The 19,232-nt window shown below is 41.2% G+C and overlaps 1 protein-coding gene across 11 annotated transcripts in view; it reads right to left on the bottom strand.

Annotated features, from left to right (window-relative positions):
* The window catches only part of scrib (scribble planar cell polarity protein), a 100,136-nt gene that overhangs the window by 32,153 nt on the left and 48,751 nt on the right, over positions 1-19,232 (bottom strand). For 6 of the 11 annotated variants that reach the window (XM_088072051.1, XM_088072043.1, XM_088072053.1 and 3 more), the window contains exons 9-23: positions 18,175-18,293; positions 17,826-18,025; positions 17,179-17,345; positions 16,091-16,218; positions 15,722-15,847; positions 15,197-15,382; positions 14,716-15,081; positions 11,930-11,992; positions 7,605-7,694; positions 7,440-7,517; positions 7,015-7,332; positions 4,636-4,716; positions 1,920-2,168; positions 726-836; positions 164-340 (exon numbers count right to left, since the gene is read on the bottom strand). In XM_088072051.1, the coding sequence (XP_087928177.1) occupies positions 164-340; positions 726-836; positions 1,920-2,168; positions 4,636-4,716; positions 7,015-7,332; positions 7,440-7,517; positions 7,605-7,694; positions 11,930-11,992; positions 14,716-15,081; positions 15,197-15,382; positions 15,722-15,847; positions 16,091-16,218; positions 17,179-17,345; positions 17,826-18,025; positions 18,175-18,293 (2,459 nt within the window). Of the gene's footprint in view, positions 1-163; positions 341-725; positions 837-1,769; positions 1,791-1,919; positions 2,169-4,635; positions 4,717-7,014; positions 7,333-7,439; positions 7,518-7,604; positions 7,695-11,929; positions 11,993-14,715; positions 15,082-15,196; positions 15,383-15,721; positions 15,848-16,090; positions 16,219-17,178; positions 17,346-17,825; positions 18,026-18,174; positions 18,294-19,232 lie in introns of all 11 variants that reach the window. The other 5 variants (XM_088072044.1, XM_088072045.1, XM_088072046.1 and 2 more) reach the window with 1 other exon arrangement.

The raw sequence follows: 19,232 nt of genomic DNA, 5'->3' as shown, positions 1-19,232 counted from the left end.
AGAAAATAATTCAGCAGCGTCTGAGGAAGGGAGATTGCCCGAAACATCACGCGTGTGGAGGTATTTAAGAAATCTTTTGGGAGCATATGCTAGTGTGCGGATTTCCATTTTTTTCATATGGGTACATTAGTATACATTTATTTGGATTAGCTGATGGCCTCACCTGCATCCCAGGCGGTGAAGGGTCCCTCCGCACTAACATGCGGATCTCCTGCTTGTTGGCCAGCAGCGCTCGCACAGCTTCCTGATGTGTGGCGTGACGCAGGTCGATGGCGTTCACTTCTAATATTCGGTCTCCGACGCGCAGTCCACTTTGACATGCTAGACCGTGAGGAATCACCTGATGAAACAAGAAAGTGAGACATGAAATATGCATTGATTTGCCAGTATTTTGGGGGTTTGGGGACCAACGCTTCCTCTTGAGATTTCACATAATCTCTATCAACAGATGTGACTGCAGGTACATTTTAGAAAAAGCGAAATCATCGTCACACGACAGCGGATGCGCTCTAAATTGCATTTTGGCCAACACGTTCCACCTCTTTGCATCCCATCTGTTTACCTGCTGCTTAAACATGCTGGTCCTTACGACTCAGACTACAAACAGAAACCAGAAAGCTTCAGATACCAAAATCTTGTCAGCTGTCGACAGATTCTGCACACATACTGTGTGTAAATATCTGTTTATAGAAATTAAAGATTTCGTGACTCTGTAAAAGTCGTACCTTTGAGATGAAAACGCCAGGTTCATTGATGCCGAACGGGTGACTGGCATGATCACTTCCTCCCACAATGCTCAGGCCTAGAGGGCCACCTGACTTCACCAGGGTCACTTCCTGTTAGGATCAGAGATATTAGATTTGTTGCAGCGGGGGATTTTAAAATGTTTCGCCTAAATCAAACACAAGTTAACCAATTAAGCATCAGGTTACAGTCGAGTCTACGTCTATAATTAGTCTAATTAACACACACCAACTTACTAGATGCACATTTATGTCTTTATGGGAATAAGCCACTATTAAAGGAATAGTTTGGGTTGGATGGAGAAGCACACAGGAGTCAGACACAAAAGCTAAGCTATGCACTGCTGTGGAGGAGAGTTGCAGCAAAACCTATTTTAGCCACCTATTTTCAACAGGAAAATTAAGCCGTTATTGTTCTCTTCAAAGCCAGATTCCTTTAAGAAAAACACTTATTTATCAGTGCTGAACACAGGAGCTGCTGCTCTGCCTCTAACTGTTGCTTCGTTTGTGTAATTGTGCGACTTTTTCATTTTAAAGGGTTAGTTTGGATTCACCAAAGTCACACGATTACACAAAGTAAACCACCAGCAGCTCCTGCGTTCAACAAGCTTAAATTACCGTTTTTCCTCAATGGAGTCTGGTGACTTTGACAAGAGTATAGATGGGGAACATTAATGGTTTTCATCAGAAGAGGCTGTCTGATGGAAAAATAAAGCCACAAAAATATTCAAAATATAGCGCACACTTAAACGCATGCATTTTTTAGGACCATTTTGCTGCTGAGCCATCCACAGCAGTATATCGCTTTGCTTCTGTGGTGGTACGCCAGCCTGCTTCTCCAAACTGGGGCCGTGCCGACTGACATCTACTGTAACACACTGATGAAGGATAAGAACCTCATACAACCCCAATTCAAACGATTTCAACTACACCTTTAAGTAAAGCGCACTATATCTGCATTATTGACAACTTGAAATGCTACGCTCTAAAGTGCACCATGATGTAAAGTAGGCCGAGCCTTCATACCATGCACCATCTTCTCTGGAACTGGACAGCATTAAGGATAAGGCGCGGGCCAAATAAACAAACATTAACGCTGAATGCCTTCACGGTCCAATAAAACTTAAAAGCTATTCAACATGTTAAAGCACGGAAGTCGCTGCTGAGAGCTCTCACCTCGATGGGATACTCGTCCTCCATCCGGCTCAGGTTGTTGCCATGAAGGGTGAGGCCGTCCTCCTCCTGGTCCGGTGAATCTGAGGGCTCTGGGGGAGGAGGGGAGTGGGCTCGCGCCCTAGACTGACCTGGAGAGCCGCCTGGTGCACTCAGGTCTCGCTCCACCAGGAGGGCGATGGTGGGGGAGGTGCCAGTAAGGAGCGCTACTGCCTGGTCATGCCTGGCCTCTGTCATGTCTACACCATTGATCTGGATCGATAAAACCAACCACGGAGGGTGTCAGCCCACCAGGACGCTCGCAGTGATAATGGGCCACATTTACCATCGGCACCATGAACATTAGAAAACAAATACATGCTGAAAACGGCATGCTGCCACCTGATACTATCTGTTTAACATCTAGATTTCTATTTCAATGTGAGATTGTGAGTGCACCGAAGTGAATGCTGTTACTTTGAGAAGACCCCAACACTGATACAGCGCAACAGGAACAGGCGGAGAAAAAGAGGGAGCGGGGAAACAGTGGGCTGCTGCTGGCAGTGTTAGCTGGCAGATCTTTCCTGAAGGAGAAAAGCTAATAGCAAGCAAAGCTATTCTACCCAAAAAAAGTCATGAAATTCCCTAAAGTTAGATAATGCTGCTCTTTTTTTATGTAATCACCACTTTTCCACCCTTTTTGCCTTTGTTTACTTAAAATACAAATGGTGATTCTCCAAAAATGTTGATCTTAAGTCAACAAAGGCAAGTGAGGAAGTACTAAAGAATAACTGAATCATTAGTTTTCAGATTAGCTTTCAGGCATGCACAATATTAAAAACTGCACTCTGGTCCAAAGTGACAAGCAGAGGTCAGCGCTGACCCGACAGTACCAGCTCTTACCGTCGGCTGATACGCTGCAGCACACAGGCTCAGCCCACTCCACCCCAACCACCACACCCACCACCAAGCAGGCCAGGAGATGCACTTAACACATTAGTGAGCATGCAGAGACACAGAGAGAGATAGAGAGAGAGAGAGGCAGCCTACGAACAGACAAAAGAAATACTGCCGGGGGAAAGAGGGGAATAAACCCAGAAAGAAAGCAAAGAGGGCAATTCACGGAGCTTTTCTGTGATTCTCAGAGAGCGAGGTGTGCATTAAGGAAATAGAGCGAGAGCAGCTTTACATTCAGCACACCGGAGAGGAGCCGCAGTACACAGTATCAGTAAGTTCACAGTGCAAGTGTGTAAGAGTGTGACTGGATTAGGACTGACCCAAATGCTTCAGCGCTGAAGCTTCAACTGTTGCCAAATAAGTATTCAAATTCTCAGTTTTAAATCACAAATAGCCCATAAATTAAGAAAACGTAATCAAACGTTATTCATTTTGATTACTCAATTAAAACCTAAGCAAACTGGCTTGATTTTTTTAAAAATATGCAACGAAGGCAAAAGAAATTCAACAAAAAATTACTCAAAATTAGGAGGAATTTAGTAAAACATTACATGAAAATGGCCAGAAAATTATCAGAAATGAGAAACTATAACAGGGAAACATAAACAAAACACAGACAAACCAAAAATTAAAAAACACTAAACATGTATGTTTACATTAAAATATTTTTTTTCCAATACATTTTCCCTATTTTCAATTGTTTACTTTTTTTAAACTAATTTTTAGGTCATGCTGATGTCACCTTTTCCAATCTCTTGCAATTTGCTGGACATCTCTTGCCAAGTTGCTCATTGCCTTTTTAGCCATGTTTTCTCAAGAAATCAAATTGTTCTGCTCAGGTTTCAAAGGTTTAAATGCTTGTGAAAGATGTCTGAATGCAACATAAAAAAACTGATATTGAACACATCTCAAAAAGTTAATTATTATCAGTTTTTCTCAGAGATGGGCATCAGACATGGTTGCAGATACACTATGAAGATGATGAAAAAGTCAAACATTTGGAATAGTTTCAAAATTTGAAGTTTCAGCTTTTAGCAGACATTTCTCACTGAAGCTTCAATGCCCAAAAACTGGTTTTTGGGACAGCCCTAGACTGGATAAAAAATGCAACACAAAGCGTTTCTAATATGCTGAGAGAGAAAAAAAGAGAGCAAAGTCGAGCGTGGAGTGTGATCAGTGGAAGAAACAAAAGAGCACAGTGACGTCATGCAGGAACATCTTAGCAGTAAAAATCTAAATGCTGGAATATTTAACCAAAAGTACAAAACGGTTTGCATTCGAGGACGGACTCTGGTTTACATTACAATGAGGACTGTATTAGTATTTCATCTGCAAACTTGTGGGTTTGATGTGTGAGTGTTATTTTCTGCATGTGGTCGGCATGAGAGCTACTTAAGAACTGAGCCTGAATGATGAGAGCAGTGATGTGAGCACATTCACAGTGGACATTTTAAAACATATAGCAATGATGACATAAGTGTTTCCTTTACATTGCTTAGATGGGACAATCTCTGGAAAACTGAGGCCCCAGATCTATATTGATTATAGGTTACATTATCAGGCCACGTTCTTTAGCAATCTCCAAAACTATAACTAAAACCAATGTCCATTTATCAGGCTATATTGTATCATATTTGAACCCACTCTTGAAGTTTTAACTGGCGCTAATCAAGGAAGCGAAAAGGGAGGGACATCCATAAAAACATTGTAAAGAAAACAGTTTTTTATCACATTGAATACTAGTTAGACGGAGCTGTGGATGGAGGCGGTGGGTCGTACTTACAGAGATCACCCTGTCGCCGACACGCAGCGTGCTGTCTTTGTGTGCTGCTCCCCCTTCTGCGATGCGAGAGATGTAGATTCCCTGAAAACAGATGAGAGACATAGTCAGATGTTAAACTTTTATATGCATCGTAAGAGCCACTTGATCACATCCTTTTACTTGGTTAAATGTTTGTGTTGCTATATGACATATAACATAGGTTCTGATTTTACTTAGGTTTACATAACAGTTTCTGTATATTTTGAATGGTGTATAGCAGTAGACACGTTTATAGTTGCATTATTTATTGTAGTATTTCTGTTAAAATGCAGGCTTAATCGTGTTTTTTGTTTTTTTTAACCGTTTTATGTGAGGAATAGGACATCAAGTTAGTATTTTGTATTCTACTGCATTCCAAAATAAACCTCATTAAAGTTTTTTCCTGAGTATTGGGATTTTACGCAATGGAGATGCAACATGAGCCAAAGCTGAGACACCTTGCAGGCTAAGTGACCTCGAAACTATGGTATGTTGAAACGGCCACTACATTTATGACTATATTACACAGAATTAAGAAGCACTTTCTAAGACTGTTTCTTTCAATGTGTTGAAAAGTTTAGTATGCAAGAATTGTCGGTTACTGTTTGTAAACACACACGGCAGCCAAAGTGAAAGCCAGCCCTCGTTTTAGAACGAGCTTTGACTACTTGGCATTTCACATCGCTATATTTGTTTTTATCTGGCGCTCTGTCTGCTGTTTTCGTAGCTTCCTCTTGGATGCATGCTGCCACTACTTGGTTGTTACGTTTTCCAACCTCATCTGCACGGTGGGGGGGTAAACACCGAGAAATGTCCCGAACAAAGCAAAACAAGAAAATAAGAAAATACAGGCAGAGCATGGTGTCTACAGCTCTTTAACATGTTTGTTACAATTGCGACTTTACAGATTCAAATTTAAGATAATTTAATAACGTTTAAGACCTGGTACTTATGAAATTTTCCCCCTTTCTTTTAGGGAAAATCAAGCATCAACCTCAGCTTCAACTTTTAGAACTGTATGTAAAAAAAAAAAGACGTTGCTAATGATCTGAAGCAAAAAACGTCCCAACAAGAGACAGAAGTTACCTTATCATTCCACAGATACTTGCTGGCCTCTCCTGTCTGTGTTTTAACTTGGTTGGTGGTAAAGTGGTCTGGTGCAACAGGCTGCAATGCTGTGATGAATCAGTGTGCTATCTGTGAGCTGTCTACAGCGTGGATATGAGCCAAAAATAGAACTACCTATTTACAGTAAAGCGTGCCAGCGGTGATTAATTAAAGGATAATAAGGTATTAGCAGCCCACAATGGCACAAACTGTGATTTAAAGCTGTAAACATAAACAAAGAAACCCATATATTATTACCAATGATTAATAGCATCTTTGATTGGTAAGACATAATCAGACTCTGCAGCACAAGCAGCTCATTAAGAAACCACAACCCCCGAGACATGTTGTCCCCTTTCTCCTGATAGATAACACACTTTGTTAAAAAAGCCGAACTCTCGCCAAAACAAAATGTGCAAACACATGCAGGAGCAAAGTCCACTGCACCTCCTCCTCAGATCAACCAATAACCAACCAAGTCACTGCATCCAAGAGAGGCAAGACTTACAGTCAGACCGCCTAAATCATGAGTTTATGAGTCCTTTCCTCTTTGTGGGCTCGCTGGGTTGCACAAGTTGCAAAGCAGTATTGCACTGGCCCAAATATACACCTCAGCCCATCCAGCTACACTGGACCTATCAGGTGTCAGGGCTGGCTATTCATATCTCCGTCTCCCTGGTGATGACTGTAAACGCTGCGGCTAGAATAGACACTGTTAAAAGACAGATCGCTGTGACGGAGACAGTTACTGCAAACACTCTGTCACCCAGCTTCCCAACTTCAGAACTTATCATCAGCGATTAGCTAGTAGATGGTGTCAAAAGCTTTCAATCAGGCCTAATCAACTAGCAGCCCGGAGTTGGCCCAACTCCGGCCGTAGATCAGTTCTGTTGACAAATAAAACTTGAAACCTGAAGAAAACAAAAATCATGTAAATAATGGATATTTTGCCACATTAAATCCTTTAGACCAGCAAAGCCTGTACATTTGGCCTAGTGGCTTCTGAACGTCACAACTTGCCAGCTGGATTGAAAAGTATGTTGTCTATTTTTTTTCTAATTGCAAGAATTCAACCATTTTTTATAGCCAAAAACTGTTAAGACAGAAATCAAAGACCTTGAATGCATCAGGGAAACATAAACATATAAAAGCCTTAAATATGATGATGAGATTAAAGTATGACAGCCATACCCCAAATAACAGTGTAGTCTATGTTAGTCAGAGTGGAGTTATGGGTGTGTTTTTATGTCTCACCGTGTCCGCTGTGCGGTAGGGCGTGGAGCCTTTGCCCCCTGCGATGCTGAACCCCAACCCCTTGTCGTTCCGGATCAAGCAGGTGGAGAGCCGCTGTCGAGGTCCACTAGGAGTCGTATCCGAGTTGAAGGCGATGCCACTACTCCGTCTCTCCCGGGGGAAGTAGTCGTCCTCCGGCCTCAGCGGCGTGGTGGTGATGGCGTTCTCTGGCTCCACCATGCGCTCTCGCAGCACCGACATGGAAACTGTTGCACCGGAGCTACGAAGAGCTTCAACGGCTGTGTGATGTTCAGCTTCATGGAGGACCACTCCATTCACCTGAGACAAACAGAGAGAGCGAATGACTTGCAGTTCTGTTAATTTAACGTTTTTGCTGTAGAACCAAGGTAAGTGTTGTTAAAGGAAAAGTACACAAATTGTTTTACCTCCAGGAGTTTGTCTCCCACTTTCACCCCTGCTCTGGCTGCAGGACCTTCCTCAGATACTCTGGAGATGAAGATTCCCTAAACACATCAACAAAAGAGAAATTAATATGCAGAATCTAGAGCTTCTGATTTCTTAAACCTATCAAGACTTGTTACACATCATACCTCGTCATCTCCCTTGTACGGTGTCGATCCTTTCCCTCCTGCAATGCTGATCCCCAGACCGCCTGTTTGTCGCATTATGGTCAGCGTGTGCTGCAAGTTGAGGAGGGGGGAGTCAACAAAATTACTAATGAAACCCCTCTAAACATCACTCAGCTCAGGACAGATTGAGAGGGAGGTGAGCCCACAATGTGGCTATTTTTATTTTTATTTTTTCTTTAAGATGACTGTCATTTATTTTCACATCTTAAAGAGTAACTTAACTCCCACTTTTGGCTTGTACCTTCTCCCCGGAATGTGAAAAAAGTCTAAAAAAATGGACTGAGCTGTGACAGGGGCTAAGAGACGTCAGTCATCACGCCGTGCCACCTCTTGATCCACAGCACCTCCCTATCCATCACACACAAACACAGGGGGCAGTGATGGGGGGGCAAAGGGGGGCTGAGTTGATGATAAAACCAACAACACTATTGATTACTCAAATATATTGCTTTTCAACTGGAGAAAAATGGTTTGGGAGTGTAGTTACTCTTTAGTAAGGCTTTAGCTTTAGGCTATATGCTCTGGGTCACCTCCCTCTTTCTGCCAGAAGGTGGTGTCAATGTTAACACAGCAGCATCCTGTCATGCTAACAGATGGATGGAGAGAAACTTTGACTTCTGGAGCCTAATGTCAGTTTTAAGTGGAAGGTGGATGATTTGTGACTTAAGCTTTGGAGACATTTAAAAGGGTATATCGTATTTTTCAAACTTGACCCTGTTTTCACGTTTTAGTGTCTAAGTGACTAATGAGAGCAACAACTTTTGAAATTGAACAAGTGGGCTGCAGGACATGTTTGCACATGTAATTTATTTCTGCTAAAAGTGCTTGTTTTTGCCACTGATGGGGTCAGATTGATATTCTAAGTGTCTAGGAAAGTTGTGGAAAGGATACCTACAGAGATAGACCTTTTTGTTAAAGAGGAAGTTTTGTTAAGCTTGAAACTGCCTCAAAATCACTATTGCCAAACCCACCACACTAAATGTACATACACAGTAATTTCAGCATGTATAAAACCGGCAATATTTCAGAGTTGGTGATTGTTGGAACAGTGGAAAGACAAACCAAGACAGTTTTTATGATTCTCATTTCATTTCTGTCTTCTTTGAATTAAGTGCGTTACTGTATATTTGAATTTGATCTGGTGGGTTTGGCGTGAGTGATTTCAGGGAGGTTTCTGTTTAAACCAGGCGGCTCCTTATCTTTCACAAAAGGGTCTGTGTCTGTAGGTTTCATTAATTACTTAGACTCAACAAACATGGGAAAACAGGGTTCAGGTTGAAAAAGAAAGTTGTGCTGTATGTGGGGAAGTTTTGTGTTTGTAAGGACATTAAAAACAGGATGGCCAAAAAACCTCATTTGTCATCTACCAGTAACCACTCAACTGACAGTAGACTTCAGACATACGCAAAGTGGAAACATAAACTGTCTAAAGCCCTCTTGAATTTGACTCACAGAGGCTTGACTCTAACTGAAAACATACAGTGCGTCTTGTGTATGAACTGGAGGAGGGACTTTATAACATGAAATACACACTAAATATGGCATAACAGACTGTGTATATTCTGTGTACTTGCAAGCCATGCACAAAGAGGGAGGAACTGCAGACAAATGAGGGACAGGTGGAAAGAAAAGGGAGAAATGTTGAGAAACAGATGAAAAGAGTGTGCTGTGTCCTGGATGTGGAGACGGTTTTGGACTTGTTGTATTGATACCCTTGCATTCACCATAATGACGTAACATTAATCCTTTCCAAGGCAAACAAGGCAGACATAAATACATAATACATTTTCCATGCAATACTAAAAGAAACTTAAATGTTTCTACTGACAAGTTTCAGAATAGGTTTTCTTCACCAAGTCTAAACAGCTTTTAACATAATGAAAAAATAATAATAAAAAAAAGACAGTTCAAAATGAAATAAAAAACTACAGATTAAGGGAATAGTGGGCCTTTTTTAAAATTGGGCTTGTATGCGATATTATACAACGTACTGCTTTTCTAAACTGGGGGCTCACAGGCCGACATCTTTCCCTTTAACAGTGTAAGTATTACCATTTGAACATTTCAAACTTTAGTCATATGCATCTATACATTTTTTACAATATGAAAATGAGACTACTGAGAAGTAAACTTCATCCATCTTCGTCAGTGCGGAGCTCCTCCTCCTCTGGTCGGCCGTTGAGTTACCTGCTAAACAAAAACACCTGGAGGAAGTTGGTGAAGCAGCCCATTCACTCCAGGGCAACACAGCGTGGACAGAGGATGAAAAGGAGCGAAGCAGCAGAAGCAGAGGAAAGGTGGCAGAGACGTAGTGGGGCAGAACCTGATGCTGGACTGAGATTCACACGACTGTGTCTACAGTCAAAGTTTTAGCTATTCGGGGTTTTGCCGACATTTTAGAAGAAAATAGCAGGGTGGGAAATAGGCACACAATCATATACTGCCTAAAATGTATAAACATTTTAGAGATGCAGGCATCCAGGGGACTAATAATGTCTTGTTAGGATCAGGGTTTTCAACAAATAAAGAGTATTTGCAGGACGACCAACAAAAGTTTTTGTTGTCTCGGGTGCTGTGCTGTGCTGTGAGCGAAGCCGCTGTTCACTGCAAACACAGGGGTGGTCGATTCTGCGTTACATGCAACGATATGTTAATTACCAAAAGTCATGTGACATTACAGACTATGATGTAACTCAGAGTTCTGTACTTAATATTTACTGAGCACTGTTTATTCAGAGGAAGGCCAAACAAACTCAGAGATTAAACATTATTCTGTGTAAGTAACCGGCTTTCCTGGATGACGCAAGACTCAACACGCAAATTCTGAGGCTTAATCTTTTCCTGTATAAACTAAAAAAGAAATGGAGTCTACAAATGATTAAAGAGAAAAATTAAAAGGACTGCTGAAACCTCCTCCAAATCAGTGTTACTACATGTTTTCAAATAATCAGGAGTAAGTCGAATGCTCACTGTTAGTCTCTGTGACTAATAAATATGGTGGATCACTTTTGAAATGGGTAATGCTGCGAGGGCGGTGCGATGAAAGAAGCAGTTGTCATGGTGAAACTGTTCGATACAAAGCTGCAGTACTGACTCTGGTGTTGTTGTGTGTATGTTGCTGGTATGTACAGCACAATATTAGCGTATTCGAGCCTATCTGTCGTACAGGGGTCAAAGTTCGGGGTACACAGAATATATGACATGTGGACTGATGCACATGATGTCGACCCAAATTTACAAATGTAAACTTTTAGCTGTAACACCTTACAATTCCCCGCAGCGACAGGTGCTGAAATTAGTACAACAAGCTGATGGGAGACTCCGTCACCTAATGGTGCGCACAAATAAAATGCTGTTGGGAGACCCGCTGGCTTTTAGGTTTTAAGGTCAACAAGGAGAGAGAGTTGTGTATTAAATGATGACGGTATGTCTGCGTTGCTCCACTGTGGTAGGATATGTGAATGGAAACACATTCAACATATTCACGCATATTCGACGGCATCTCCCAGATGTTACAGATACAGATAAACAATAGAGACGAAAAATATATATTACTGTTATGGAGTCAGATTATCGGCCTGGCTGATCATTGGGGCCGATATTTGGCATTTGCCGATTATCTGTATCAGCATTTCATTTTAATGATCGCTGATAAAATTAATTAACTAAAAAGTGCAAAGAAAGTGTCAGCATGGAAGTGAACCTTTTCTTTCTAAAACTCTTCACTTTTCACTTGACTGTATATAAAACAAGCTGCAGGGAACTTGCTGCATATGATGTTGAACATTTCAGTTTTGATTAAACATTTGCCCAAAGACGGCGTTGAAGTTTGTTATATTCCAAATTCTAAATATTGACAGAAAGATTTTCATTTTTATTGTAAATCTATATTGATTCCAAATATCGGTTTTCGGTCTCATTAACTACTAATAATTGTTATCAGCCCTGAAAAACCAATATCGGTAAACCCCTACTATAAAGAGCTAAGAGTCTAATTTCCAAGGATGCAATTAAACAAGACATTTGTAAAACCTGCAACCACCATGCAACTCCTGCTGTCCAGTGAATAACCCATTAATGCAATAAATGTCTACTTCATTCCTGCATTCAGGTTCTGCCACACTGCCCGTCTCATCGATGAGTTGTTAGGGGGTCCCTAGTGATTGGCTTGGATTAACCATGGGTTTCTGTGGGAACTTTCTCCACCTCTGAATACAGGTGGGTGAATGAGTGGGTGAGTGAGGGACACAGAGAAACATACTGGACGGGAAAGAGTATGTACAGACCTCTTCCTCCTCAATTCGAGCAGGTTCAATCAGCAGATTATTGACTTGATCAAATGACACCCCCTGTTAGGACAGGAACCAGCGAGAGGCATGCGGATTAGTCAGGCCAAAATAAAAATATGCTCACACACACACTTTCTCACACTTTCCATAAACTTCACCAAACACACCCCACACTCAACTGTCCGCTTTCAGGTTTTGGGAACTTTGAAGTCCACTGAGATGGACCACCTTGAAGCAGAAGCGATCCCACACTCACTCCCCAGCCACCAGAAGCAAATACAGGCAGAGATGAAGAGACAAGACCAAGGAGCTGAGCTACAGAGCAACACACATAGTGTAGAGAGAGCGGACAAGAGAAGGCAAAAGCTCCCAAACCAGAATTAGCCCAGTCTCCACACCACAGAAAGCAAATTCCTCCAGGAGCAAGTTTTAACTTGGACAACAGGCTTATGCTGTTCAAAAGAGAAACTGTACAAGGTTTTAGTACACCTTCAGTCTGCAAAAAGCCAAAATATCTACAAGGTGACTGTCAAACGTAATTCACAGAGAGTTTAACAAAAAATATTTAAGAAAATAAAAGCGATCATGAAAATAAATTTTGCTGAATTTGATTTACAGGAACAATGAAGAGTATTTTAGGGTTGACCCCTGAAAGTCAAAGATTCGAATCATCAGTTGGAGACCCCTCAGTAAATTGAGACTCTTTAAACTGAGCAATCTTTTTTTGTTTTGTTTTTGGTTAGTCATATTGCTGTGTACATCTGGGGACATTTCAGTCCCCAAATGTAGCTGTAGACTGAGCACTCCTCACTTTCACTCTACTCTTTGGTACAAGGCAGCTGCAGACACAGACCCAGTGTGAGTCTGAGTCAGACGGAGGCAGCTGCACGGAGGAAGAGAGACTTTTCCTGGTCAGACTCCAGGATAACGTTATCTTCTGCCTTCTGATTAGAAGTGGTGGATTTACAACTCACTGCAACTTAATACGATACAGCCTCTGGCTTTTTTCTGATTTCTGGTGCAAAATATGTTGCACATTTCTGATCTGTCAGTGCCGTAGTTAGCATGCATTAACCAACTTGGCTTGTTTACCATATTATGTAAATATCACTGTCACCCTGAACATCCTGCCAAATCTTGTTCAAACTCTTGTTCTGCATTCATTTGGTGTTGAAAAAAAATATGTTTTGAACTTCCAGCATGTAAATGCTCACGTGTGATTTGTAATATGGTATTAGGTTGTTGTAACCATTAGTTGCCACATCAAGTTTCCTTGATTAGTTAGTAAATGTATTTATTAGCATTAGTAAAGTGAAGCAATACTTGTAGTTTAGAGGATCTATGGGTGCAGTAACAAGTGCGGGACAAAATTACTTATGCCTAAAACTGTTATCGACCTGCTGTTGAAGAGTAATTAAATAAAGCACATTTTCTTTGTACATCACTTTCGTTTCCACATTTGGACTTAAAGCTCATGAACTAACCAAAGTCAGAAGAACGACTTTTCAACTCGGAGAGCACATGAATGCAGCATTAAAATCTACATGGAAAAAAATGTAAAACATACTAAACAGCCAAATCCAATAAAATATTCTGAGTTGGGTACAGCCATAAATTTTTACTCGCAGTAAGTTAAACATCCCGTAGAAGATTTTTGAGCCGGTTGGATCTCACCTTCCAGCTCTGCCGGTATAAGCTCTGGTTGGTCTGAGGTCACACAAACACACCCACATTCACAAACACACACACACGCGCGCACACACACACACACAAGATTTGGTGAGATAATAATTTTTGAGTGTTAAAAAGGATTTCTACAATCAGCGTGATGAATCAAAAAATACTTCATCAGTTCTCCCCAAATACTACTGATCAATAATAAGGACATTCATTTTCATAAGCGGCTCCTGAGCAGACTTCAGTCACGCCATTCACACTTAACGAGCACACACACGCATAATGTTACAAGAGCAGAGTGTGAAAATGTCATTATTCAATTAAATCAGGAGAAGTTTAGTGCTGAACTGGGCTAGTGTTGTGCAAGAAAGGCCTGCAGCTGCTCGTGTGGAAGGACATTTATCATCTGACATTAAAGAACTTATATCTGGTGTGTTAGTTTTGGAAAGATTAAGAAGCTATCTCACGTGGAAGCACAGTGAATTTCTAATGCGTCTCCAAGTACGAGACAATATCTGTTAATTTTTGTTGTTTATGAGTCAAAGAAATCTAAATGATGTGAGGTGGAAATTTTTGTCTGAGTGTTTGCAGGCGTTTGGTGAAGGACATCTTGTCCTTGCATGGGACAGAGAAAAGACAAAGCAAAGTTTGGGGACATGTCAAGTTTGTGGTTTAACCACAAAATCAACTCCTAAGAAAAACACCTTGTTTTAGAGCAACAAAAGTAGACATTTTGATTTCCACAATGACCTTGCATGCAATGCCACATCCTTAATATATGCTGGCAGCCCACTCCAAACCAAATGCAACTTGCAAGGTGGTCAGGGCACTCTATGCATACAGTATTAAGTGTCTGCATAGATGCAATGAGCAAGCAAAAAATATATTCAATTTAAATATATTCTGACAACATAAACAGAATATTTAAGCAGAAATATGTTAACTACCTGATCTGGTGTGTAATGTACAGACAATATAAGACTATGGAGTAGATTTCTTTATGTGTGTGCAAATTTAGAGAAAATAATGTTTTTTCTTTCTATTTACAGTTTCTATCCTCCATATTCCTAAAATGCACCCTAACCGTGTGTGGATCTCGTTTTTACCTTTACTTGACTGGAGTTAACCTGCAGCCGGCTGTCCTCGTGCTCCTCCATCCTGTGATGGTGCTGAGGGGTGTGAATGCTTTGCTCGTCCTCCTCGTCCTGCTCGTCCTCCGCAGCTTGTGTCGAAGAGTTCATGCCGTCAGGACTGAAGCCCTGCAGCAGCGCAGCCACCGCCTCGGGCTTGGGCAGCTTGGTGATCTTGAAGTGCTTCTTGTAGTGTGGCGTGTCCTTTCTGATCAGACGCTGCTTCTCAGCGGGGAAAGCCGGCCTCTCTTCTTCGTCACTCCGCTCACCGTCTTCCCCGTCCTCCTCGTCGTCGTCATCCAAACCACGGATGATGGGCTCCTCTGCAAAGTGCACAGTGGGCTGGAGAGAAGAGAGGTTGAGATTTAATTAGAAGAAAACGGGACCACAAAGACTTCCTTTTGGTTGGAAGAATCCTCAAATGGGGAATAACACATAACATGTTTCAAATATTCACCTCAATGTACTCCACCTCCATCTCATCCAGCTCCTCCTCATCCTGAGGGGAGTGGCCGTCCACGAGGTCTTCCCTCTGAGAGGCCACTGTCACATTTTGTCTGTCCTCATGGGAGGTGGCCGACAGCGTGCTGTTGGACACCTGGGAGTCATGGCTCTGATTGGAGAGGTCACTGAGCCGTTTCTCCTAAAAACAAAGCAGTTGCAACAGTTTGATTAATTCAGGATGCACCCCTGAATAATGATGCAAAAAGTGGAGTTTCATAAGGTTAAGGACAATTTTGGCTAAATGTTTATTGTTACATAAAACATTCCAGTCCAGCAAAAAAGTTAGAAATACCTGGCTTTTGTTGGCGAGTTGGCAAAAATCATACTTGCCATATCAGAGCATTTCAAAGACTTTTGAAATACTCATTTAAGACATTTTAATACATATTAAGGCGTAATTTTATATAATTGAATTCATTTTCATTTTTAGACATGTTAAGGACCCTCAGGAACCCTGTTTACACTATGATGTATGTACCTGAGGATCAGGGGACTCTTCTTCTCCATCCGCTCTGGATGTGTAAGCTTCATTCCTTCTCTCCTCAATCACCTTCTTCATCACCTTCAGCTCACTGGGGTGCGGCGTGGCTCTGCGCTGAAGGCCCTGAAACAAAGAAAAAATTATTAAAAACATACATTTGAAGACGAGTACGCATCACGAATACTTTTGTTGGTCATAACTTTGATTCATTAAAGTACATGTCACTTAAAGCAAAACAATTTTCAATCAGGATTTGCTCAAACAAATTACCACAGAGATGTAAAGTATCAAAGCTGATTAGCAGGAAGACAAAACAGAACATTATCTGAGTAAAATGACATGAAGGGGACATAAAATGACACTCACTCTGCGCTCTGCAGCAGCCTCATCATCCTCATCCTCCGCCTTGGTCTCTTCCTGGAACTGAATGACCGACACCCTGTTGAGGTTGCTGTCCGTCCAGCTGTCATCCACACTGTTCTGCAGCAGGTTCTCTGTGGAACACGAAGAACAAGGAGAGAAAGACGTCAATCTGAGCTTGAAGCTGTAGATTAATCTTCAGTGGACAGCTTCAAGAATAAGATCCTGAAAAGTCCTGCAGCCAGGGTTTCTACAGCATAATGCAAATTAGATTTAGACCTTTCAAGATGCTTTTAATGTCACCAGGGATGAAATCTAAGACCAATTTTACAGTAGCCAAAATTGAAAAACAAAACAAGACAAACACACACAAAAAAAATAACCTATTTTTTTCCCCCTTAAGGTTAGGAACAATTCTGCACAAATGTTTATTGTTAAATAAAACATTACAGTCCAGCGAGTTTTCTTTTTTTAAGTAAAAAAGTAAGTAAAATCAAATTAGATGTAACTATTTATTTTGTGATCTTACAATGCAACATTAAAAAAAGTTGACTCATAACGTAATACTTGCCTTGTCTGAGCATTATTAAGACTTTAGAATAAAGACATTTTAATACCAATTAAGGCCTTATTTTTGTATTAATGAATTCAAAGCCTTTTAAGACTTTTTAAGGACCCATGGGAACCCTGTCTGAGTGGTTTTATGTGCTACAACTAGTTAGCTAAATGACTACAACAAATGGTAAAGCTCCAATACGAGCCAAATTTCCTTCCGGTCAATACAGTGAATAAGTGAGGCTATTTACATGCTGCAAATCTTAGAATTTTAGTACTCAAAAGGCAGATTTATGGATTAATTTGTTGAACAGATAAGACTCAAAAACAGGCTGTGTCATATTAAAATATAAAATAAGTATAAAGTAACACTACTGTGACTTCAACTGTGATTAAGTTGGATGAGGTCACGTGTACAGAAGATTAAATGTCTTCCACATTTGCATGATTGACGGAGACTTATCCTATTGTACATGTCAAATGAAAAACAATATCAATCCAATTAAAACTTCAAACTGCATTAACTAAGTGCCACTCACCTAGGCTCGGAGAAGGCTGCTGAGGCAGTAAATAGCAGGTCAGCACCTTCTCTCCCGTGCGCTCATCATCCTCTGTCTGGAATTTGAGCATTGGCTGTGACTGGTTCTCTGCGAGCCACATGGCCTTCAGATTGAGGTTTGTCAGGGCAAAAGGCAGGTTTTGTAATCTGGATAAGAGAAGGCATGAAGGATGAGACGCAAGCTTTCCTTTTCCATATCTAAAAATAAAATGCGCCCCTGGATCATAAATAATTAAATGGTGATCACAAAACTCTCTGACTTTAAGTTAAAAATTCACAGAAACTTTTTAATTTGAGGCAAAGCATTACAGGAATAATCTTCGTAATTCTGCTGAAACATTGCTCCCTCTATAACCTTTCAGAAATTACCAAAGACCCTTTGACAATGATGCATTTGTTTTTGGTTTTTCAATACATAATTTCCATAATACATCACCAGGGCTTTAAAAATCCATCCGCAGCTTGTTATTTTGTTAGCTCGTGATTGCATTATGAGGAAAAGTTGGAGGATAAATGTCTCTGCAGGATGCTGGTAACGCCAAAAGTCCATTTTGGCAAAGGCATTCTAACTAAATCTTTGACCTTGGCACAAATTAGTTACAGTTCAGGCTGTTAAGTAAAATTTACCTGTTTCCAGCCACATCCAGCACATGCAGCTCTGTGGCATCTGCAAGCTCAGCAGGCAGCTTGCCCAGGCGATTGTCTCTCAGTGAGAGAACGTTGAGGCTGGCACAGCCGCCCAGCTCTTTGGGCACGCTGCCCAAACGGTTGCGGTCTACATTCAGGTTGGTCAGCTTCTTCAGCTTGCCCAGCGAGCGAGGAAGTGACTTTGAGGGAGTGAGACAGAAGCCATTAATATTCAATGAAAATGATAATGAGGCTAAATAGCCGTTAATTGGACTTGGGTATTGATGTGCACGCATACATCCAAACTAGGTCAGTGCGAGGCTGCTGTAAGTGGTTTATGTCTCCATACCTGTAAAAGGTTCTCTGTCAAGACGAGTTCTGTGAGGTTTTCACACTCTCCTATTGAATCAGTCAAGTGGGCCAGTCTGTTCTGGTCCACCTTCAGGATGGAAAGCTGCTTCAGGCAGCCTGGACACAAAACACAATAACATTTTATTGTAGTGTTGCAATAAGACAACATAGACAATATGTCCCCGTGCTCTGGAGTAAAATAAAACAGATTACAGGCTGTTTGATATTGCCTGTGTGACTCTTCACTGGCATTGTTATTCCAGTAGAGGGCGGTGCTGTTCTTGTTTAACAGCGCACCGTCCCCCAACACACAGCGGGCCTGCCCCTGACTTTACTTAATCTGCTGCTGTCTAATTAAATGGCAAAGTTTCCCTCGGTATGCCAGAATTACACATTTTCCTAGAAGGGACACTAATAATAAAAGTACCAGGAAAAAAATTCTGTTTTTTAATGTCACCCTATATTGGCCATATTTCTGTCTCCCTGTTTCATAAACACGTAACAATAAATCACATGCTCCTTCACTATGCACCATGTATCAATGAATTAAATGATTTTCTGACATAATTTTCCTCTTCCATGCTGCTTTTCTATAGCAGCGTTCAGGCCGACTTGCATCCTGCATGACAAATGCAGCTCGCTCATTTATCTGAACGGCTCGAGTTCAATGATGCAGTGGGTCATCCAGCAAAAATTGCTTTCCACAATTGTTAAATCCTGTCTTCGAATATTGCACAATGTTGTGCATTGTTTTGCTGTCTGATAAGTCCCTAAACATATAAGCTGTTACTCAAAGTGGACCTCCTGGATCATTTTTCATGTCTCTCAGGAGGACCCTAAACAACACACTCGTACTAATGAAGCCCCCTCCACAGTTTTAATGCAGAGCTGTTTTCTATGTCTGAATAACTATGATAATAGTTAATACAAAATTGCCTGTTCAAGCCGGTAATGTTACACCATTATGTGTGTAATTCATCACTAGGAGATTTAAAAGGCAGTTAGCAGATAACTCAAAAAGAAAGAACAGCAACCGAAAAAATGTCCGCAGACTTG

Source organism: Plectropomus leopardus, chromosome 21, assembly GCF_026936395.1.
Source record: "Plectropomus leopardus strain MGB_pleo_1.0 chromosome 21, ASM2693639v1, whole genome shotgun sequence".
Lineage (NCBI taxonomy): Eukaryota > Metazoa > Chordata > Actinopteri > Perciformes > Serranidae > Plectropomus > Plectropomus leopardus.
This window is presented reverse-complemented; position numbering and strand designations above follow the sequence as displayed.